This window comes from Micrasema longulum, unplaced genomic scaffold (assembly GCF_059751315.1).
Source record: "Micrasema longulum isolate JH-2025_06_02 unplaced genomic scaffold, ASM5975131v1 h1tg000197l, whole genome shotgun sequence".
Taxonomy (NCBI): Eukaryota; Metazoa; Arthropoda; class Insecta; order Trichoptera; family Brachycentridae; genus Micrasema; species Micrasema longulum.
Window position 1 is genome coordinate 523,937 of NW_028277402.1, and position 25,738 is coordinate 549,674.

The 25,738-nt window shown below is 32.1% G+C and overlaps 2 protein-coding genes across 2 annotated transcripts in view; both read right to left on the reverse strand.

Annotated features, from left to right (window-relative positions):
- LOC148283792 (sensory neuron membrane protein 2-like) overlaps positions 1-25,738 on the reverse strand; it is a 55,042-nt gene that overhangs the window by 21,522 nt on the left and 7,782 nt on the right. Inside the window, exons 3-6 of the mRNA XM_088243233.1 lie at positions 20,796-20,937; positions 16,876-17,115; positions 15,956-16,182; positions 14,047-14,243 (exon numbers count right to left, since the gene is read on the reverse strand). Of these exons, the coding sequence (XP_088099359.1) occupies positions 14,047-14,243; positions 15,956-16,182; positions 16,876-17,115; positions 20,796-20,937 (806 nt within the window). The remainder of the gene's footprint in view (positions 1-14,046; positions 14,244-15,955; positions 16,183-16,875; positions 17,116-20,795; positions 20,938-25,738) is intronic.
- LOC148283793 (uncharacterized) lies at positions 9,330-11,774 on the reverse strand. Its single transcript, XM_088243234.1, has one exon. The coding sequence runs from the start codon at positions 11,772-11,774 to the stop codon at positions 10,368-10,370; it is 1,407 nt and encodes a 468-aa protein (XP_088099360.1). The 3' UTR covers positions 9,330-10,367.

Here is a 25,738-nt window from a genome sequence, read left to right on the forward strand (position 1 = left end):
ACTTATAAAGCTTAACAGGTACTACAATACTAAAATAGTTTATTTTTTTAACGTTATTGTTTATATTTGTATTATATTTCTGTACTTATGTTACTAAGTTTAATTTGTAGAACTGTATAAAAAATAAAATTACTAAAAAATTGCTGTATGAAAACCTACCTTATTTATTTGTGAAATTTATTGCATTTACAAAATGGCAACTGACCTTGAGATGCTGGACAGTCTTCACACTTGCAGGAATCTATTATTTCCTAGACTTCATCGCAAATCAACGTCACCGAGTACACTTTCGTTCTAACTTTATTTACTGGGGTGACTCGACTTTTTATCATTCAAATATCACCCGTCCGTTTTACTTGAATGGAACCTATGGCACTGTCTCCGTAATTTTCCCTAGCTTGATATAGTAATAGGTAAGTAAATCACGTTTAATTTTTAAAAAGGCATTAACACGCACTCGAGCAACAGAGATGTTTACAAGCAATGGTATTTTATAGATTATGTTGTGTCAAAGTCACGTTACTCCCATTTTGCATTAAATGTACGTGAAATAATATTTTTATAGTACATGCAAATAATACAAATAATTAAATAAATACATTCTGGAAGCAAATATTGTATATTTCCTTACCTTGCGGCCTTTACATTTCTATACTGGGAACTTAAAAAGTTTGTATTGGATGAGAAAAAAATACCCATCATGATTATATCTATTTTGGGCAAGTTATCGGATTTTCTTTGTAAAAAACCAATGTCACTCATAATGCTATGATGCTTATAAATAAAATAAAAAAAAACAAAGGAAAACACGAAATTTAACTATAAAAAACAAATAAAAAGCCACAAGCTGCCCGCGTCGGAGTATGTCAGTATAGGATTTGAGTGAACGTAGGATATTTAAGTCACGCGTGACGTTATCAGCCCTTTTGGCCAGTTACGGGCCGTTTTATTTCTATCAAACTTTAAATAAGAAATTATAAATGAAAACATTCGTTTCAGATTTTTATAGTAAAATGGTCGGAATCGTAAAAATATTCTTTAAATACTGAATACATTTAAAATCATATCCCCTGTTTATGAAAAAACCCATTTGAGATTTTCGCCATTCATGACATATGATTATTATAATCATTAGATAAAAAAACTGATAAAGCTAAACCCAATAGAGTTAAATTTGTTGAAAACAAACATCCATACAGGTAGATAGAGTGTTATTCGGTTACAACGTCAATAATATCAATCTGGGAAGAGTTACACAAATAAAGAATTTGGGGATAGTTTTTGACGAAAAATTATCGTTTATTTCCTCACATTGATACAATCACTAATAAGGCGATGAAATGTCTCGGGTATTTGCAGCAAACTGTAAAGGATTTCAATTCTATCACTTCTCTTAAAGTACTATTTACTTCCTAAGTTAGAAGTAATTTAGAATTTTATTCAACAATTTGGTCACCTTATTACAATCTTCATATTTTAAAGTTAAAAAGGGTACAACGTAAGTTCCATAGATTTATCAATTATAAACTTAATATACCCCCAGAAAATATTGATGACGATTACTTATTGTGTACACTGAATATGTCAACTCTTTAAAAAAGAAGAATTATAAATGATTTGTTAAATTTACATAAAATAGCAAATAGCGTATTAGACGTCCCGGCATAAACTAGAATTATTAGCATAAAAGTACCTGTTCGAAATACTCGGCAGCTCGCGTTATTATTGAATCTCCTGGCAGTCATAACTATTATTTCAATTCACCAATACCTAGACTACACCGGATAGGTAACGAGTATGTTGAAATTTATATATTTCGTTTGTTTTTATATAATTATGGGTGAAATATTCTAAAGGCGATTAATTAATTTGTTTAAAATTTCTTAATATTATTCTGAATTTGCTAAATGTTTCTTTATTTATTTTTTAGGTATCTTTATAATAATGTTTATTTTTTGTGTATATGTATGTGTGTATATATATATATATATATAGTTTATGTGTGTATGTATGCATATGAATGTGTATGTATGTGCGTATATTCATAAATGTAGAATTATTTAATATCTTACTATACCTATGTTGGTACATTTCCTTATTTTAACAAGTTTTTGTTGTAGTCTGTCTCTCTTATGTTATTCTTACTTTTAACTTCATTTATTTACTTATATTATACTGCTGGACTTAACGGGATTGCTAATAAAGGTAAAAATCCATAGGGTGTACAAATAAATAAATAATATTTTGAATATATTTCTACTTTTCAAAACCAAAGTATCGAAAACTAATTGCTTGTTACAATTTTTTTTTACTATCGAAAATAAAAATGAATCTGTATTTCTTTTTACAGTTAAAGCTTTTTAAACAAGTCATATGTACCATTTGATTCTTTGTAATTGTACCATGATTTTTTTTGTAACAAAATATTAATTACTTTAAAACAAACATATGACATTAAATAATCCAAATGTTTTAACCGTTATGCCACAAGGGCCGCCAATTTGTTCAACAATACGAGTACCCTTCGACGGGGCCTACGTTCCAGCGCACGGAAGGAATGCGGTAATGTGTTTTGACGCTGCCCGACTGAGTTTCGATAAAAATCGGCACCTAGGTATTCAAGAATATAATATCAAACTCAACCGGACTGCGTCACAAGTCACAACACATTACCGCATTCCGTCCGTGCGCCTTGAACGTAGACCCCGACTATAAATTAAATTCTTGCTTAAGTAAATAATTTGATCGTTTTAAATTGGTTGAAAGATAGAAAGCAGGCATTGTTAATGGGCATTGTATATCTTTCAGTATGTATTATACTTTAAGGTTTAAAATATTACAAATTATTTTTTGAATATCGCTACAGAAAGGAAGAAGTTATCTGAAAGTTTTACGCAGAACGAACAAAGTAATAGAACAAAATAAACGACGCCAAAGATTTGTGTTCGCAAATGAGTTTTGAAATAAATAGCCATATCACCCTAACGAGACGCATTTAATGAGAAACAAGTTACGTTATACTATGTATAATCCTGCAATATTTAATTTAAATTTGTTTTATTTTAAATATTACAATAATTCCTAATTACGATAATCCTTTGTATATTTTTTCAAAGTACCACCGTGACACTTTATCTAGTAAAGAGATAACTTTATTTAAATAAATCCAAATAGATAACTAGATATATAATGACGCATTCCAGACTACGTCACAATGATTCTGATTTTTATGTTAATTAACATAATTATCCACTGTTTTTTTTTCATAAACATGAAATCTATCTGGCAATTTGATAACATTAAGACATAATAATTGATTGCCTTCAGCGCTAAATATTGCATTGTTATTATACTGAAATAATGTAATCTGTTTTGACAACAACCAGCAGCAAGAATAAAAAACGAGGTATTGAATCTACCAAAAGATAACTATTTATATTTTTTATTGAAGAAAATAATTGCACTTATCTTAAAGGCTCTTAGGAACTTCCACTCAAATCTTACCCTAGATAATATTATGATTACCTGATGTTTTTTTTTATATATATATACGAGTATTTTACGTGATAATTATACTCGTGTTACAAATGTTGGTTTATTTTTTATTTGATTTGCGAAAAATGACAACATTATTTTTCTCTTTGTCAGTATAACCTGCATATACTGTATATCCAATATTTTTATTATTTCTGTCCCAAATTGAGTTTTGATATTTTCTATCGCCATAACAATACGTTGATGTGTGCCCTATTTTAAGATTCGAAATAAAATAAATAAAAATAATATGTAATGCATTAACATGTACAAGAGTTTACGTACTCGTATAAGCGCGGCAATTTCAGTGCTCCCGACAAAAATATTAATAATTAGTCGAGTTTTGTATAATAAATCATTAAATTGAAAGTGCGCATAATTAAACATAACTTGTTTCTCGTATAAGACATAATATTTCTATTGATAGTGTCTGAAGTGTAAAAACAAAACTTTTAATTTATTCAGTGATCAATTTGACGGATTACCCACACGAATTCAACTAATATGAATCCGATATGCGGCGAGTGTAGTGAGGTGGCGACGGCCGACAAGTCATTTAAGTGCACTTCGTGCAAAGTGACCTTCCATTTTGCATGCGGCGGAACGAGCGAGGCGACCTACAGAAGACTGGGCCAGGAGCGGCGCAACACTTTAAAATGCACCGAATGTAAAAAGGATGCCTCACTTCACAAAATCATCGACCGACAATTTAATGAATTTAGAAATGATATTTTGAATATATTGAAGAAAAACATTGATGATATTAATGACAAATATGACAAAATGTTCACCGGTTTGCACAGCGAGATCGAACTACTGAAAAAATCGGTTGACAATATCCAAAAAATCAAGCCGGAGGTGGATAAGATAAAGAACAGTATGCAGCTGATTGAAGGATTTCCTGATAGTCTCCAGAACATCCGAGACAATAACAAGAAAAATGAAGATAGGATTGCCGAACTGGAACGCAAAATCGAACACGAAGAAAGAAAAAAGAACCAAAACTATCTCGAGTTCCGAGGCATTCCGGAGTTGACGGATGAAACGGGACAAGAGCTCAAAAACATTGTATCTAATATCTGTAAAGTAACTAAATCAAGCCTGGATATGAAGGATGTCGAGGCTGCATACAGAATAACTCCTAAAAAGACTAGCATCAGTCAGAGGAACGCTTCCCCGAGGACTGTGGTGGTTAAACTTTTTAATAATTTTGAAAAATCTAAATTTCTGATGGACTTGAAAAAGTATAATAACTTATGTGAATGTGCTGGGGATAGGCTCAATACAGCAATGATTGGTTTGGCGGGCGTAAAATCACCGATCTATGTGTCCGAACATTTAACAGTTCGCGCTAAACGACTGTGGTACCTGGCTCGACTGGCGGCTAGAGAGCGCAGCTATAGGTATGTTTGGACTAAAGACGGCTTGATTTTTATAAAAAAAGATGAAAATTCACGTCCTATACTAGTAGATTCTGAGAATATTATTAATCAATTGTGACTCTTTGTTAAAACATCCCTCGATCTTTATACATCGTTTATTCTAATTTTAATTATTATTTACTTATCTTTATTCTTGTTTTTGATGGAAATGTTTAATTACGATTCCATACTACTACAAAAGTATTACAACAAACATAAACCCATACGCACGATAACAAATTCGCCTTTCCGCTATAATTATTTAATTACGAAAATTTTGAGGTACAACATCAAAGTCAATATACTAATATTTTTTTATCATACCAGTAGATATGGTCTACTGGGAATACTTGTATTTTCATACACTATTATTGGTTCTACTCAAAATGGTTAACACTTTTTACGAGGAACAGGATGAAACAGTACCTTCTAGTAAAAATATTGTTTTTGAAACCTTAAATGAAGCGTTATCGTATCACTGGGGATCGACAAAGTTAAACATAATTCATCAAAACATACGTACCATGGAAAATCTGGATGATTTTTTGACGTTCTTGGATATTGTTAAATCAAGGGTTATATTCGACATTCTTATTTTTTCTGAGTGTAGATTGCACGAAGCATATATGTCCAAGCAGGTTTTAGGTTATATGGAATATCATTCACAAAATTATTTAAATCAAAATAGTGGAGTCGTAGTATACGTTAGGGATAGCATGCGCGCTGATGTGAGGGAAATATGCATGGAACAAGGTAATTGTTTAAAAATTGTGATTGAAGATGATATATGCATATTTGCGATATATAGGTCTCCATCTTATAGTAATATTGACACATTCTTGGAGTCTTTGCATCTCCTCCTCCGGCAGTGCAGTGGGGCCATGCGGAGTATCATCATAGGGGACATTAATATTAATACGCTGGGCCAAAGGCACAGGCAGTGTGAAGACTACTTGTGCGTTATGGCTGAACACAATTTCATATGTAACATAGACGCACCGACAAGAGTGCAAGGTACCTCTGAATCTTGCCTTGACCATATCAATACTCGTAACGTGCACAATTCTCTTACATTTATTATACAGAACACTATAACCGATCATTACACCACCGGTATTAGTATCCGAATAAACACGCCAAAAAAGAAAGTTAATAAATTTACAAATTCAATAAACTATTCAAATCTTTCAAGGGACCTCGAATCCGAGTTGTGGGAGGACATACTTCAACAAACTGACACTGACAAAGCGATGAATATTTTTGTAAAAAAAATTGAACATTACGTTGATAAAAATACTTTCAGTAAGTCGGTGGCACACAAAAAATTTCATCTTACTCCTTGGATTACGGATAGTATTGTAAAATCAATTCATAAGAGAAATCACTTACATAAAATAGCAAAAAAAGATCCACTTAATGAAAGTAAACAAAAATATTATTTAAAATACAGAAATGTGTGTAAATATGTTATTAGAAGAGCAAAGGAGATATATTATAAAAATCTCCTGAGTAACAATAATTCTCCGGGTAAAATCTGGGAAACAATTCGAGAAATTACAAAAACTAAATCAAAAAAGGGGCCTGAAATTACATCTATAATTTTGCCAGACTCTACAAATACTAATGATCCCCAAATAATAGCCCATATTGCCAATGAATATTTTACTACAGTAGGTTCTAAATTATCTGAAGCTATATTATGTGAATCCAAACTGAATGAATGTAATCTAGCATCATCTATTAATGTCAAGAACATAATGCCATCGTTTCAACTAAATAAAATATCAGAACAAGAAATCATTAAAATTATCACTAGTCTAAAAAAAACGTATTCCAAGGGTCCTGACGTTGTTAATACTTTTATGTTAAAACAATTTAAAAATTTCATTGCCAAACCTCTGTCGCACATTTTCAATCTAAGTTTCTCATCAGGAATTTTTCCAACACAACTTAAACAATCAATAGTGCAACCAATCTTTAAATCGGGTGATCAACAGAATATAGAAAATTACAGACCAATATCGTTGGTAAGTGCATATTCAAAAGTATTGGAGAAAGCATTCAAAAATAGACTAAGCGATTATGTAGAGAGTAAAAACTTACTTAGTGACAACCAATTTGGATTTAGACCAGGTAAAAGCACAGATGACGCAATAAAAAAATTAACCGGAGCATTAGTAAACAACATTAACAATGGTAAGAAAACACTTGCAATTTTTCTTGATTTGGCAAAAGCGTTTGACACCATATCGCACAAAATTCTTTTAAAAAGAGTTGAAAACATTGGGATCACAGGTAGACCTCTAAATTGGTTACACAGTTTCATTTCCAACAGATTACAGAGGGTTAAAATTGGAGAATGCAGCAGTACTGCTTTAGAAATGAATTTTGGGGTACCACAGGGTAGTACGCTAGGACCTTTGCTGTTTATTATATATATAAACGAATTGTGTAATTTAAATATTAACGCTCGTATAATCACCTTTGCAGACGATACAGTTCTTGTATTTGAAGGTGATAATTGGGAGGAAACACATGTTAAGGCCGAAACAGGAATGAATATTCTTAAAAACTGGCTCAAAGATAATTTGCTGACACTAAACTCAAAGAAAACAAAATACGTTAAATTCAGCCCAAATATAAAAGGCCTACCAAGAATAGAATTAAGGATAAAAATTCATAATACAAATTGTAACACGCTTACCAGCTGTAATTGCTACCATCTGGAATGTGTACAAGACATCAAATATTTAGGAATCTTTATTGACGCACACCTTAACTGGAGAAAACACATTAACTATTTAGTGGGTAGAGTTAGGAAACTAATCTATATCTTTATAACACTGCGTAACATATTGTCCATTGTAGATATAAAAAGTATATACTATGGTTTGTGCAACTCTGTTTTGGCCTACGGATGTATTTGTTGGGGAGGAGCTGCCAAGACTATTCTTGATCCCTTGGTTAAGGTACATAAATCAATATTGAGGATAATATTGCAAAAACCGTACAATCATCCGAGTGAAGGCCTTTTCAAATCCTTAGACGTCCTTGGCTTAAGGCAAATCTACATGAGGAAAGTAATACTTGACATCCACAAAAATAGGAGCACTCAGGTGATTGTGAGTCATGCGCACTTAACCAGGAGTACAGTAAGAAACGATTTGGTGATTCCAATAGCACGTACAGCGGTATTCCAAAAATCATTTCTATATAACGGACCTAAACTATACAACCTGATACCGTCTTTTTGGAAATCTGATAAACCATCAGTTTTGAAAAGAAATTTAAAAATTTGGTTGACAGACATTGGAAGTAAGGAATCGGAGAATTTATTGAAGATAGTAATCTAAATATTATGCTATCCCACTGAATCATATATAAATTTATTGTATTTTCGCATGTGCATATATATCGTGTATGAATGTGTGTATATATATGTATATGTATGTATATGTGTGTATATATGTATGTATGTGTATATGTATGTACGAAGTATGTATGCTTTATATTTGTGTATTTAATTGTATTTTTACATTTAATGTAAACTAAATTTTTTTTTCTTTTCTTCTCTTCTGGGCTATAACGGTTTTTTTTTTTATTTCTTCAATATAGTTTTTTTTATTTATAGGAAAAATATTCGTAAACCATATTTGCCGCAACAAATCGGTTTCTTAGAACAGGCATTTGCCCATATAGGAACCGATTGCAACATTAGGCGTATTAATATTTCTGGCTTGCCGACCCTTCATATACTGAGCCTACTCCTAGTACTAGCAGAATTTTGCCAGAGTGTTTTTTGTGCCATTTTGTAACATTGTATGTATAAACTAATAAATAAATAAATAAATAAATAAATAAATAAATAAATAAATTAACAATTATAGTATGTATTACATGATTTTAGATAAATAAAAACAATGAACATTTACAATAAATGCGTGCACAACGTGCAAATAGATGTTACTGAGAATTTCAAGAGAAGGAATCAGGGTTCTCAATCAAAATAATTAAACCACATAATAAACATGTATTTTATATTAAAGAATATCTAAATAAATAGTCGGTAGTTGGTAGCTCAACATCGCGTAAAATCGCACGGAATATTTGCATACACATAGTACATTTGATGTAGGTATTAATAACCTTGTCATAAACCACTTATTTTAAAAATCGTTTTAGAAAGTAGCATCTTTTTATTATGACCATATGTACTGAATACTGAAAATTGTGCACATGCACGTAAACATTGAAACGTGGTTTCAAACAACGCCATTAATTCACCCGAAAGAAACGTAAAACCAATGTTATTTGTCAGTTGGAACTACATATTATCAAGGAATAGAATTTTAGGGATCTAAAAAAACAAGACGATACGAGGATACGGGAAATATTTAATTAAGCTTATTAAATACCAATCGGATAGATGTGACATGAGTGAAGGTGGTCAAAACATAAATACTAAGAACAAATCGTAGCAACAATATTAATTCCTATATTCATTTTTCGTTAAACCTAATAGAAAGTGAATAATTAATATAAGTACTTAATACCATACAAATTATAATTCATATAAGATAACAAAAAATATTTTAATTCACGCATCGCATACACAGCATAACTAAAATAGTTATAAGATTTTATTAAAAATTCTTATTAGTAAAAACATACTCCAGTTATAAATAATACGTCATAATTTATGTATGTTTGTACTTACGTTAACCATTTAGTGATTTAAATGGTTTATTTACTTATCAAATTTGGCTTACTTATTACATATATTCTGTATTTGGAATACAATCCACCCAAATTATCAGTATTTTCAAAATGAGATTTTATAGTCTAAAATAAATTCATCAGAACAGCAAATAAAACGCAAAAAACACTTTTTTTTTCGTAATGACATCACCAACCAGTATGACACTGGTTATTTTGTTTTTTAGTCAATTTTGTAAACGAATAAAAAGTATTGAATATTAACAATTAATACGTCTTAGCTAATTTTTTTGACAAAGTTATAGTTAAAAAATAGGTATGATTCAAAGGGTGTCTATCTAACCAGAGGCCGTATAATTTTATTACAAGTATGTATTCTAATCTACAATGATCTTGATCTTTGACACGTTTCATCGAGTTCTTCAAATACCATATTCGTGAGTAACACCTTGTGTACATGGAATAATAATCAATCCTTTACACACGACCATTTTAATAATGAAGAAGTACTATGAGAATACGGCAAATAAGGCGCAAAAAGTTGCTTAGCCTTGAGTCGGTGTCAAGGAACAATCAGAGGCGAGCCTTGCCCGCCCAATACTACCAAACAATTTACATAATTCAATAATCTGAGTGAGCTTCTTATAATTGAATTCTCGTAACTTTAATGTTGGGTTCCATAATCCATGTATTATTTCAGTAGTATCGGAAGACACCCAGCGCATCAAATGATGTATAGTTTCTTTTGGTATTATGGAAAATACTATTTATTCCACTTGGATATCCAATCGAAGAAAATTTCGTCGTCGGCACTGTGGGCATGACACTTTTAACAGGGGGTTTCCTTGACTGAGTTATATACATGAAGGGTGATTTGGTAGAATAAACTTCAAATCGAGTCGAGAATGTGCTTTTAGTTGTGCTTTTTCGGGTTGCTTCAAACTTCGTCTTTGTCGAAATTTCAGGAAAATTTACAGACGACGCATTCGGTAATTTCACTGTTACGTAAGAAAAAGTGGTTGGCTTTTCTGAAACTGTTTTATGCACGATCGATTTATTTAACACATTGCTGAAAGTTACATTACTAAACGGCTTTAAAAGTATAACATTTGCCGGATAAGTCTGCGGGCTGAATTTTTTAATCATACTAGTATCTAATGTATTGGAATTAAAAGAAGAAAATTTTGAACTGGTAGTCGTAAATAAATTGACGGGGGAGTAACGAATTTTTTCGGTTGTAAATGGGCTAAACGTCGGTCGAGTCGCTTCACTTTTATATTTAGTCGGAGGGAATGTTCGCGTAAATATTGAAGGCGTTCTAGTGGGCTGTTGTGTAGTCGAAGTAGGGGTGTTATAGGAGGTAATCGACACCGTGCGGCGAGTGGAAGGAGGAACGAAGTATTTCTCGGTAGTTCTTCTCGTAGAAAACGTCGCTTCTGTCGAAAGATACACGGATTCCGGCGTAACCTGCGTCGGAGGTTCGACTCGTGAAACGGCATCGGGTTCCCTTTCCGTAGATTTGGAAGTTGTGATGGGAACGAGCTTATCTATGTCGAATGCGGTAGACGAGACAACGCGAGCGGAAGTCGAAGGGGTCGTCAAACTAAAGTTGGATCGTTCGCCCTCGAAGTCAGCCTCCGGCAGACGCAGGTCGGCGATACCGTCGCTCTCCGCACACCCCGCCACGTACTTCTTGACGTTCCGGCCCTGGCAGTGCGGGCGGTACACGGCCCAGGCGGTGAACCCGTCGCCCGACAGGCGCTCGTGCTCGGCGTGGATGGCCAGCGCGCAGCGCACGTCGTCCTCCAGTTCGTTGTCGCGCAGGCGCTCGCACGGCAGCGCGCACGCGCCGCGCGGCCCGCACCAGTACAGCTCGCTGATCTGGAACAGGCCGTGGTCGCGGCTGCCGTCGGCGTTCAGATGGCCTTCGGCGGCCGTGTCCAGGCGCGACTCGTGGTAGGCCAGGCACACCCAGGTGGCGGTGGCGGCCAGCGGCGCGCGCAGCAGGCCGGCCAGTTCGCGCGCCAGCCCGCAGCGCGACAGCACGCGCGCGCGCGCGGCCCCTAGCGCCAGCAACAGCACGCACACGGACAGTGCGCGCATCTCTGTGTCGGCGCGCCGGTGGCTCTTCCTTATACGGAGCTCGGCGATGTGGTCACGTGGCTCCTCACTAAGCTAGCGGCGAATGCAAATTAGGGTCCGCTTATTTATGTCTAGAAATTATGCTCTTCGGTGGTCTTCGAAATTCGTACAAATTGTAATATCCGCGCTTAATAAATAAATGTCATCAATAAATGAATAACGCCGTTTGGCATATCTGAATACATAAAAATCTTGTATTTCACCGCGAGACCCCGGAACAATACAAAATTAGGTATTTAGCCAGAGTCGTGGGGAGTAAAGGACATAATTATGTTACTTACGTTACTTACATTATGTACTCGTATGCATATCAGTGGAATTTTCTATAGGAAATTCCGTATTTTTATAAACTAATGCTGGAACATAGTTTTTTTATCACTAAAGATCGGTACTTTTTTCGTAGGTACGAGTACTATTTATGGAAACCAAAGCTGAATCTCTATATCATAAAAACAAATCTAAAATTGTGTGAAGGTTTTAGGTTAAACAAAGTCTTTTATCTCATTTAGCTTTGACAATAAAACGAGTTAAACAGTTAAATTTAACAATCACTACATGGCCTATTTAAAATTTAGTTTTGATAGGTGATGAAATATCTTTCAGTTTTACTTGAATGTACTATTTTGATTTTTTTTTACAATCAATTAATTGCCGAATTGAATTATAAAATAACTATAAATACTAATAACATATTGCCATGTACTATAAAATCACTTTTCTGCATTCCATTTCTTGACTTGTATAAATTTTAATCATTTGTATCTTTTATTTTATTTTTAATTCGGTTTTGATTATTTTGTATATTGTGTTGTAAGTCAGGACACAAAAAAAATATCATTGTGCTAAGATAAAATTGTGTATTTTGTGCATTAAATAATTCAAAAAGCTTAACTTGAGCTGGAAAAAAAGCGATATCGCTTGTTAACTTTCACGATCTCGTATCTAAAAAAGGGTTGCATATCGTATCTAAATTAACGTTTTTAATAACATCAAGGAATTAAATAAATAAAATTATTGAATTACCTAGATGCATCCTTAATAGAAATTTCATTCTAGGTTAACAGATTTTTGTATGGCAAGTCATGAAGTTTTTAATGTCTCCTGTAAAATCGCACTTTTTTAGATACGAGGCTGTGAAAATCAAAAAGTGATATTTGCTTAGAAAGCGAGTTATGAAGAATCAATCATAATGATTTATTGTTTTATAGTCAAAATGGTTTTTACTTGAAACTGTCTAAAATAAGGTATAATAATAATTGTTATTGATGTGGGTTAGACAAATCAAACTTAAGAGACAAACGCACTCTTCAAAACTAAACCTCTTCCCATACCCACTCACCCTTAACACGCATTCTCGTACACTCTTTCGCACAATTATTTTTATGTTTTATTTTCCTAACTTAAGTGGATTTCTCAACTTGTAATTCTGTGGAACACTTTCTTGGCATTATTTTATGCTTTCATAAATATAATTTTGTACATGTTCGACGTTGTACACTTCGGCTTCATATGGTAAAAATGCAGTCATCAATAGACTTCACGCTCTAGGCAATAAGTGCCAAGACGTTGGTGACTCATTCCATGTTAAGTTTAGTTTATATAGCATGGCCCTTCACCTATATTTTATGGGTAGGAGTAGCTAGTACCTAATAGTTCTAGATCAATTAGTATTCATTCATCGAAATTGTTTAAATTTATTTATTAATGTTTTTTTTTCTTTTCGTTTCTTGATTTTATTTAAAAGTACAAAATATTTTCCTTTTCAATTTTTTTTTAACAGTATGTTATTATGCCTATATTTATATTAGTTACCGAAGTAGTAGATTTAGATTTAAATACATGTATTTTAAAAAAGAAAAATCTTCGTTTAGTGATATTCAAAATTGTTTTAATTTTTTTTTTATTAATATGCGTTGCTTTCTTACTTTTTTTCTCTCTTATTTACAGGTTCAAAATATTTCTATCACCAAATATTTAATTTTTCAAGTATTTTTATTACTAGTAATATTGTTTTTAAACCGTGTATCTTTTTTTTTTTTAATCCTTAATTTGCAAATAACTGTTTTGTAATAATTTCTTTTAAATACCATATTTTACTTATTTCACTTACATGTATGTATTTTATAATATGTAACTTACATGTAAAAGGCACTAAGTGCCGTTTATTTTATTAAAATAAAATGTTTTTTAATGATGTTGTTTTCCCTAATAAAAAAAATAAATAAAGGCTCACCAACACACGAGAATAGTTCTAACGCTCCCTTTTTCAGGCACCCATTGTCCTGTGTTATTCCTCGCGTGACGTTACCACAAAAGCACGCTGTATCGTCATCTTCCGAAGGGGCGGGTAACATGTCCTCATATGCTCTGAACTCGAAAGCTCTCAAGCCTTTGTACTTAGTCTCTCCGTGAAATCGTGTGTTTACGGATCTAGTGTAAAAAAAACAAACTTAAATAAATGATATTTTAAGTTTGGCCGCATTTGTAGACAAGGGCTGAATTTCACCCCCTAGGGAGTTATTAAGATTAAAATATACAACAGAGATGGAAATCAACCTCACAAAATCGACAATTGGAAGAACTGAAGGAACATGGGTGTTCAAACATAGGCATAATGGTGAACATGTCGATGGGCTTATGGCTACTCTCATAGCATAGGCGTTGGCATAGGCGTTGGTGCGTTTGCCTACCATACTTGAGGTCCCAAACTTGTTCTCGGGATAAAAATATATAAAATGGATTAAGAATAATTAATCGTATTTTCAAAATCATTATGGATATTGTGGAGAAATGTTTTCATATATAAATGTAAAAAAGAAATTCAATACAAATACGTTCGTAGAAAAACGCGACGTGTTTGGCCTTGGTTGTTGTGATGTCAAAATCGGTGATATTGTTCTACTCAAATTTCAATGTCAAGGAACAAATAAACATGAATCGTGACGTATTAGAGGCGTGGCAAATAAAATGACCGTTTTTGCATGAATAAAAAATTACAAATTCAAATGTATTTTTACGCTAATTTTTGCTTATAATTAGCAAAATTTTTTTTTTTTTTTGATTTTTTTAAAAAAAAGTGATACGAGTGATCGTATTTCCCTATATGAGATTGCTCGGTTAGCGTGTATTTGGTACGTAAAACGGGTTAAAAATGCATTTTCTACGCTCGCTTTTTCGTTCAGAATACCACCTCAGGACATGTTTGTGTATGTTTTTAATGTGATATCAAATCGCTTTTTTATTTCAAAAGTAATAAAAAAGTGATTTTATATTAATTTTTTCGTTCTCTTTCAAAACATTGCCTAAATTAAATGTTTTATCCGGATTTCTGTATATCCGGATCACGTCTGATACTAATTGATCCCGATGATTGGCGTTTTACCATAAGAAGATTTTAATATTAAAAAAATAGTGCATACCTAATGGTATGGCGGTTAAAACGCTTGTCTCACGCGCGGAAGGTTCTGGGCTCGATTCCTGGTGAGAACACAAAAATTCAATGCGTTTTTTTCCAAAAAACCGAATAATTGGTAGGATGCCAACCCGATCCTTCCAAGATTTACCGATCATGAATAAATTAACCAAATACTCACTTTTTTCTGTTTTCTTAGTAAGCTACTTTTTCTGTATTATTATCTTTTTTTTATTACACCACTATAGGCCAAGAGGCCTAATTACAGTGGTGAATTGTAGCATAGAAAAAAAAGAAAAATGAGAAAAACCACATTTTGAATTTTCGTATTCTCACCGGGAATCAAACCCGGAACCTTCCGTTCGTAAGTCAAGTGTCTTGACAACTAAAACACGGAGGCCGCTTATAAAAAAACATATAATAAAACTAATCACAGGTATTCATAAGTATTAAACATGAATATATTGTAAATGTAAAAGACGTTAGAATAGGGTACCTCAACAAACATAAACAAGTTGAATTTCAGCAAAGACATAAATATTGTAATTTATTATTTATTTTAGAGCTCGCATTTTGAATATCATTTTATTATTATCAAAAGGGTAAATAGAAAAGTGGAAATAATTATACTCTCGAGCGAAGAGTACCGGCGCAGAGTTCTGGGAATAGTTTGTACGAACGCATGGCACATGGAATAAACAGTTTAATACAAGGAGCATGTTTTAGTTACCTACAAATGTCAGTATTGAAAATCTGAATGACATCTTTTTTACTGACAAAGGGAGCGTATATACTTGAGTCGGTACCATTTATCATGTTACAGATAGTATTATTCTTGTATACTTCTGGCCAAACGTTTAATTTGGTATCATTTTCCCATCGGACAATTTTACCAACTTCCTTTAGGTCTTTTTCTCCAGTGTAGACTTCGTATAAACCATCGTGCGAATTATTTTTCTGGAAACAAAACATATTTGTTTATCTGTAATTATTGATTGCTTGTAAATAATATTGTGACGTGGTGAAGAGGAGGGTAATAGAAGTGCTACCGTGATGGTCAAAAGGCAAAAAAATAAACAAAATTGTCTACAAAAAATTGATGATTAAAAAATATTCGTTGTAGTTGACTTTTATACGTCTATCAGTTTAATACCTTAGACAGCGTCAACATGCACTATTCTATATTCCAATATATAGGACCAACCTGCTGATGGTTATGTCTGTTGGAAGGGCTATATATGTTGAACAATATTACTTTGAATATTGTCATTTTTCACGTCTCTCACGAGATCGTTACAAGATTCTCTTACTTTTTTAACATATTATTTTGAAAATATTATGTATACTTATGTGTTATATTTGTCTATACCTAATTTTATTGACTTTTTAATATTTCCATATGTTTAAATGAAGATACTTTATTTTGTAATGTACATGTACATGAGCACATAAAATTGAATTATATTTCGATGCAAATGGTCCCTGAGAAATAAAAAAGTACAACTTTTGTTTCAAAAAATCCAAAGCCTAAATGTTTATAAATTTTACATTTGTTAGGTTCAGTTAACCGCACAGTTTTAACCTGCGCTGTGTTGTGCACGTAGATTTACCCCCCAATAATAATATTTAATACTTTAATAATGATCATACATATTCAAACATTGAAAAGTAAATGCCGTCATCTTCAACCCTCATTGTTTTAGAGTTTTTACTCTTTATTCTGTTGCATATGATATTTGGTCCATTCTGACACAGGGGCACACCATCAAACAAAAAATCTTTTACTGATGTCGTCAGGAAAGGAGTTGTGGTATTAAATACTCTGAGAATGTTCGATTGTATTATTATTAGTAATCCAGGATTATCCATCTCAGTTGATTGAATAACTGCCTAAAATCATACAAAACAATAGAGAAATAAAGGCAAAAAAGCAAAAATAGTTTTATATTAATGAAATTTACAATAAAATCATAATTACTCAAAACATAATCAATACACTTGTCAACATGTTTTTTGTCTTACGAAACAATAGGCGCAGTTTTTTATACTGTTTTCAAATATGTATTCGGAATTTCTCCATCGCCCACTGAATTTCGTCAAAGCCACGGTCAAAATTCCCGGGCTCATTAAATTAAAGAGAATATTTACTACAAATACGATATTTAATGCATGAGGAAATTTTGAGGAACTATTTAATCCACTGGAGAATGCAGCTTGGCAAGCATTTAACAATGTTAGGTAAGTTATAATGTTTGAATATCGAGCAGTTAACAATGCAGAAAGTATTAAACTGTTTTAAATTATAAATGCTTGTATTTTGGAAATCTTGCGTGATGGGGAAAAACCGATATCATATTTGAATTAAGAAGAAAAAACACTATCAAAATTACACATTTTTCGTTCTGAGACAAAAAAAAGTTTTTTTGGTGAATTAAACCGATCGGTTTTAAAACACTAGTTACTTTTTTTGACAAAACATAATTTGAACTAAATTAATCCGAGATTAATGAAAAATAAACATGTCTTAAACCCAAAATACCTGAGTAATTAAATTATTAATTTAATGAATTTTATAATGTATTATTTATTGCGAATTGTTATAGCTTAACACGGCCATAGCTTAAAAAGCCTTTATAAAGTTTGCGTAAACGAGTGTAATTTTGAATGATTAAATAAATAAATAAATTTATGGATTTGTGACAGTTTCGTAGTTTTTTAAACCACAAGAGGCCAAAAGTCCCAATCACAGTGGTGAAGTATGGCAGGAACGAGAGCGAAATACTATTTTGATTGCGTTAGAATGAGATGGATATATAACGAATGAAAGCATTTACGAAACACAATAGTGACAGAATAAGCCAGCTCGGCTCGCATTGCAATGGAAATTTAACAATTATCCACAATTGTATCTACAAAACAAATAAAATTTTCTGTATGAAAAATAGATTATGCATATTTTTTTTCTAAACACGTTCAAAACCATTGCAGGTTACCGACAAATACACTAATTGTTCGTACAAATATACACGTTTTCGTACATAAATGTCAATTTTACTTTATAGACAGTCGAAGATAACTCTGTTAACTTCCCATTGTAATACGGGCTCAGGGCCCTGAACAGAGTCAACTTCGTTTGTCTATAAATTAAAACTTAATACCAAATTCGATTTGAATGTGTTAACTTTTTATTGTAATCGAGGCGCTGGATTAAAAAAACATAATTTAATTATTTTGAAATCACCGGGAATCGATAGTCTTAATCATTATATTACGGGGAGAGGTCGCCAATACGAGTATTTTATACTTAGACGAAAGAACAATTGAACGTAGTTATACAGAAAGCAGCCAGCCATAAAAAAGTGAAACTGAGATAATAGCACATTTGTGAAAATAGTAAATAATCAAATCTTTTTAACAGTTGGAATATTTTTGACTTTAACAAATGATAAACAATGAATACATAAGTTTTTAAAAAATATAATACACAAGAATCTAATTACGTATTTACCAGTTTTAATATTTTTTAATTACCATAAGATTTTTCTAGTGCTGTGTGTGTTTTCTGCAAATTGATAAATGACGTTTTTGTGATTGGCACTATTTTCAAAAGATGATTATAACAGTTTTTTTTGTATAAAAGTGGCCTGGCGGTTTTTAGCAGAACTTAGAATTGACCTTACTGCGCCCAATAACACCAATATCTCATTTTTTCAAAATTGTGGACTGGCTGCTTTCTGTATAACTACGTTCAATTGTGTTCCAAAACCGGTTGACACAATGAGTAAGTTCAGTGGTTATTTTTTTTTTATACAAATCTACATTTGTTAATAGACATTTAAACTAAGCCTAAAAATATATTTTTTCGTATTGTATTATCATCGCCACGATTTTTGAAAGTTTTTGAAAATTTTGAAAATCCCCGCTGAAACTTACAACTCTCCACAAAATTACATCGCCCGCGACGACACGAGTTCAAGTTCAAAAAGTGAACCACGCGCAACTTTAAAACCAAATTATTTGTACCCGCTCAAAACACGCTAAACATCGAAAAACATTGCTACCCCGGAAACCGTAAATCTGTTGCCGGTTGCCACAGCAACAAAACAACGCTATAATTGATTGGTTATTGTATATTACACCAAGTCGCATGAACATGTGACGTAGAAAAGTAGTTCATTTTTCTATGACGGTTTTTATTATTTTTTTCATGCATTTTCGAGAAGCTTCGCCATGCAATTTGCCAATCAACTGCTCTAATTTTTACGGCGTCTAAGAAAACATTTTTAAAATCCAATTTTCAGTATCACTCAGCTTCCTCATTATTATATTTAGCAATTTAATCATTTTCAAATCAACCAAAAAAAAAACAAACAAATATAAAATAGAATCAATACAAATATAATTTGCCCCGATAAAATAATGTAGAAAGATCGGGTAACACACGTTCATTCCCCATTATTGCATCCATTAAAATACAAACAATGACTATTCGATAAGAATTAACTGCCGGGAATTTTGCTTTCAGAGAATCGCCCCGGGGACATGCCTTTCGAAGGAACTACCAACCAGCTCAGCGACCCCTTTTATAGTTTTCATAAAATTTAAATACATTTTTACTATAAAACGTCATAAAATTATGTATTTTACTTCTGTTTTTAGTATATACATTCAAACAATACTTAAATTCATTACTTTACACTTAAATTATTTTAATCAAAACTCTTTTATTTCCATAATTATATGAGTTGATATGCCAGTATGTCCACCCAGTTTTTTTTTTACATTTGTTAATAATAATAATAATAATGTATGGATAATTTATATAGCGCCATTTTTGTGAAAATCACTTCAAGGGCGCTGTGCAATAAATAAATATCCCAACATGTCTTGCAGTTACAGAGCGCATGGACGGTTGGGATTCTAGTTCCTCGTCTCCAATTATGATATATAACAATTATGATATATATGAGCTAGATAACAGAACGTCTTGCAGCTACAGAGCGCATGGACAATAAGAAATCTAGCCCCTATTTACATTTTTATTTTGAAATTTTTTATTTGACAATGAAGTTTAGAGTTTAAGTAAAAAAACGAAATAAAAATAAAATTTTTAAAGTTGGAAGTTAGATAACAACAAGTCTTGCAGCTACTGAGCGCATGGACGGTTGAAATTCTAGACCCCATTCACCAAATTTAGATATTTGATAGTTCTACTAAGGGTAGTGAAAAAAATATGATCATTTTACTCCTATTCAAATTAAAACATGTCCTCTGAAAACACTGTTAAAAACTCTGTTTCAATTCAGAAACAAGTAGGTCCACATGGGCATAATGGTGGATGTTGTGGATATACTGGCGTTTGATATTTATCAACTCATATGAAATCTTGATTTACAACCCCTGCTTGCACTTTTACAGGTATGTTACACATAAATTTGTTTATTCTCCCGCCAGTCTTACGATGTCGGTCACCGGTAAAAATTATAAAGAAAAGCGGGATGAAATTATAAACTTTTTTTATTATAATACTTACAAATATATAGCTTCAAATATAAATTGATAAAACATACGTTTAGGGAGACGTGTAGTACTGTGATAATGTCGTCATCACGAAGGGGATGAGATGCTTCATAATTAAAATCATACATTTGTCTTTGGTAATACGACAGAATACCATTTTTCCTAGTTATATTGAATTTCTCTCTTCGTTGACTAAAAATAAATAAATTAAAAAAGGTTTACTTATATGAATCAATTGACATAATAAATTATTAAAACATAAATAAACTTAAAATTTTATAAAACAAAACACTTAATATTTTTTTACGTTTTCTTAGAATGTTTAATAAGTCCGTATTGTAATATATTAGCGCCTGTCGGTGTCGGTGAAGTTAACATGCAAATTTCTTAGGCATACTTCAATATTTTCCTTGAAAACGTTCCGTTACGCAGACATAAACAATGGTTTATAAAATATTTTAATGGACTGTACATTTCTAAAAATAGGATTTAAATTGTAGTGGAATGTCGATTTGTCGGTAAAAAGAACAGCAATTCGCAACAATTAAATTAGTTCACATGACCAACTTAATATTTGTATTATTTTTATGTTTGTGTACATATTGTTATTCATAGCCTTTTCTGGTTTCATACTCATTGTAATTTGTATATATGTAACTTGTTTTCGACCGATATTACCATGTTTTGGCAAAAAGCCGCAATGATGAAAAAAAAAACTTAATATGAGTAATGCCTATCTACGTACATTCTAATTAGTTTTTAAGTATTTTTGAAAAATGTGTCAAATATTCACAAAATTAAAAAAAGCACTTTTTTACATGACTTCAGTTAAATATATTAAAAAAATAATTGATTAATAATGTTCCATAAGATTAAATCTTAAAACACACAAAAAATATTAGGTTAACTTCTTAATTTTTGTTTGTTTTACGTGAAAAAATGTGCAAAAAAAAAATACTAATAAAAACACTGAAAAAAAAATCCATTCATAATTCTACAACACGACCTGGAATTTCAAATTGTGTCTAAGTTATGAGGTATACTAATATTCTTATCAGCTAAAGGACAGATTTAAATAATAAAAAATAAAATAAATATTTGAAGCAGTAACTTTGTAATTTTCTATGTAAAATAATATAACAGATATTTACTTTGTATAAAATCAGTAAATATATTTAATATGGTTTATACCGGTTTTAAAACATTACCATACGTCGCGTCGTTAGCAGATGGTGCATTTAAGATTCATGCTTGTTTTTTGTAAGAAGTAAAATATTATTTAATGTTATTTTATTTTAAGCCTTGACGAAGTAACAGTAATGTTTTGAAACCGGTCAGAATATTAAATATATTTCATGATTTTACATATATATAAAACAGACTTTATTAGAAAAATAAGGTTTTTTATATTCTAAAACGCGATAAAAATAATCCTTTCCAACCCGATAAAGCACCATTATAATAAAATAATAACTATTTAAGAACACAGAAAATATTATAATACAATATGTTTCCGTGGTTTAGTGGTCAAGACGCTTGACTCACACACGGAAGGTTCCGGGTTCGATTCCCGGTGAGAACACAAACATTAAAATGTGATTTTTCTCAAGCCTGGGTGTTCTGTGATGTAATTCATCACTGTAATTGGGCCTCCTGGCCTGATGTGGTGCAAAAATAAATAAATAAAATAGATTCCTTAGACACACTTTTATACGGAATAAACAACGATAAATTCCCCTTATACAGGCTAATTAAATTGATTATTATTTGCAGTAAACAAAATACAATAAGAACACAGAGTAAAAAATAAACCTGGACATTATTTTAAGAACATAAGTTTAATTTTTTTTTTTTTTGAGTTAGAGCTGACATCGTTTTTCATTAGCCTATGTATATTCTAATATAACGTCAACATTATGTCCATAATAATCTTCACATACTACTCATTTTCTCAAATCAAACGGTTTGAGTAGGTGGGAAGAAATTGTCTTACGGCAATATGTCCTCTCTTATATGTATACAAACAGTATGTAAAGTGTTTTATACAAATTTAAAAAAAAACATACTGCCTTCATTTACAAACCATGTTGCATTGCAATTTACCAACCATTTATAAACCACAAAAGATAACAGGCCCAGTTACAGTAGTGAAATACGTCATAAATCACAGCCGAGAGCAAAATAATTTCTGCATAGCACATATTCTCCTCTAGGGATACAAATCTTAGCACCAGGGTCCAAAATATAAAATTATTGAGTTGTAGAAATTATTTAGTTTTTGAGAAAAATACTGGGTGTTCGGTGGTTTTACTTCGTAAGGAATGTATAAATAAGACAACAAACGCAGCATGGTAATATCTGTCACTAAACGGATGCGATATGGCTGACTGGGGTATTACATATGTCTCCCGAGAGCCATAACGCAAAATGGGGAAATCAAACGATTTTGACATTTTAAAACGAATGTTTTTTTAAATCGCGCAATAATAAAAAAACGTATATTAGATAAAAACAATATTTTAAAGGTATGTGTTTCTGTTAAAAATATAGTTAAAAGTTTTATGTAACTAAAATATAATTACTTTTAGACCGGCAGATTACGCCATTTCAAATTTAGACAAAATTTAAGTATCTGGGATCTCAATAAATACGAAGTATTGAAATAAAATTTGTCGTAATAATTTAAAGATAATAAATTTAACATGAAAGTGGCCAAAGGAAAATTTTATATTTTGGTTTTGAAAAAAAATTCAAACATTTTAATCACATACATTCTTGTGACATTTCTAATATTCTTTAAAAAAAAAAATATTTATTGAAATATTTTAGTTGAATCCTTTTTTTATGGAAAAAAAAGTTTTGAAATGGCAAAATCGTACGATTTCCTCATTTTGGGTGCGTTTTACCAGACTACAGCCTTAACTACGCTTGCCTACTTGACAAGGCACCAAGTTTTCGCGGTCCGTCCGGGGCTGACAGTTTATCGGTAATTTACGTTTGAACTAAGGGACACGGCTTGAGGTGATTTCACAAAAATGGCGCTTTATAAATTATCCAACTATATATATATATACGGCTGTGACTTGGGAGAACAGACGGGAGTTGGCCACAGAGAGGTTTGAGAGATTTTATGGAAATCATAATGCTTCACATACGGAGCGGATTAAGTAACTTAAATCTCACTGGGAATCGAAACAAAATATTTGTACAATAGCCATAAATTTCACTACAGGGGCTGCCATATATTAATACTTATTTTAATGGTTTATATTTCTTTTATTTCTTCAGGTAACTCATTGTACAGGTTCAATCCCTGGTTCAATGAGTTTTGAGACTCTGTTTTTCTCCTCATTGGCAATCTTATCTTTTTTAAATCCATAGTTTCGAATGTATGATATTGTTGGTTAAATTTAATTAGATTTTAAAAATTATTAATCTTTTTATTATTTTACATATAAAAATATCTACATTTTATTTTATTTGTTGCTTTACAGTAAGCAAGCCAATTTTTTCATGCGTTTTTTCTACATTACTTTTTCTTATTTTCTTCTTTCGTATTTCTACGTGCTTTGAGAGAACTAACTCGTACGCCCATATTTTTTTTTGCTGACGATACAAAGTTGTTTGCCAATCCAATGATAAGTCACCAGGAAATCCAAAATGACCTTAGTCAGATTTTTCAATGGACAAAATAATGGCTCTTAACGCTAAACCCCGAGAAATGCACCGTCCTACACATTGGCCTTAGAAATCCGAAAATAATAAATACCGTGGATGGAAATCAAGTGCAACCAGTAATGTCACAAAAAGATCTCGGAATTGTGATTACTTGTGATCTTAAATGGAAATCTCATATAATCGAAATTGTCGAACGCACCAATTCCCTCTTATACTTAAAATATTTGCTCACATCACCCAAGATTTGTTCCTCAAAATTTATAAAACATGTGTTCGTCCACTCCTGGAGTATGCCTACCAAATCTGGAGTCCCTATTTTCAATATTGTGTGGCTGTGATGTCATTCCAGTCGACATAGGACACAAGAATTGATATATCTCTCTTATTTTTTAAAATGATGAACTCGTATTTTTTGTAATCTTCAAATAAACATTTTTACACCGAATTTTGAATGTAAAATCTGTATAACTATACTGGATGTTAATACAAAAAATATTTATCCTTCTTACGCGAAGAATGAATGTCGGTTAATTCAGCAACACATCTGTATAAGAGACAGCACGAAGATAGAACTCATAAGAAAGGCAGAGACGCTGTTCTGTAGAGGGTGTTGCGTAAAACAGATTCGGTTTTCAGTCGGTTGATGACAAAGACGGGGGACGCGCGCGCGTAAAATGAACGGCGTATTTATGAGTTTCAATTTATTTTGCCATGACAGAGCTAAATTATATGTTTATTAGCATCAATTATGGAAAAGGAATTGTTAAACAGTATGTCTCCATGTTTTTAAAAATAGTTTTAATGTCAGTCATTTAAAGTTGTTAAAGAAAGTCCAGAGAAGAGCAACTAAAATGCTAGTTTCTCTAGGAAATAAATCATATGAGGACCGCTTAAGGGAGCTCGGGTTAAGTTCACTGAAAGAGCGGAGGCAGCGTGGTGACTCGATTGAAACGTTCAAAATCTTAACTGAGCAACATAATGTACCCAAATTGAAATCAATGTTTACTATGAATGAAAACCGCCATCTCAGAGGTCATCCATTGAAACTAAACACTACTCCTTGTTATCCGAACTCAGGAAGAAGTTCTTGACAAACCAAGTTGTGGAGAAATGGAATGGTCTCCCTGAGAAAGTTATTGGTGCTAGTTCAGTTAATGTTAACTAGATGCACACATAAATTTATAATGTTTAATAACCATGTACACTTGATATATACGTATCAGCTTAATAGCTGCTAGTGTATTATAAATAATAATAATAATTAGAATACATATTTCTTTGGAGTATTCTTCGTCGCCTTATTTTAAAGAATGTG

Excerpts from the sequence above, each read along its gene's own strand:
- LOC148283793 (XM_088243234.1), bottom strand. The coding sequence starts at position 11,774 with ATGCGCGCACTGTCCGTGTGCGTGCTGTTGCTGGCGCTAGGGGCCGCG.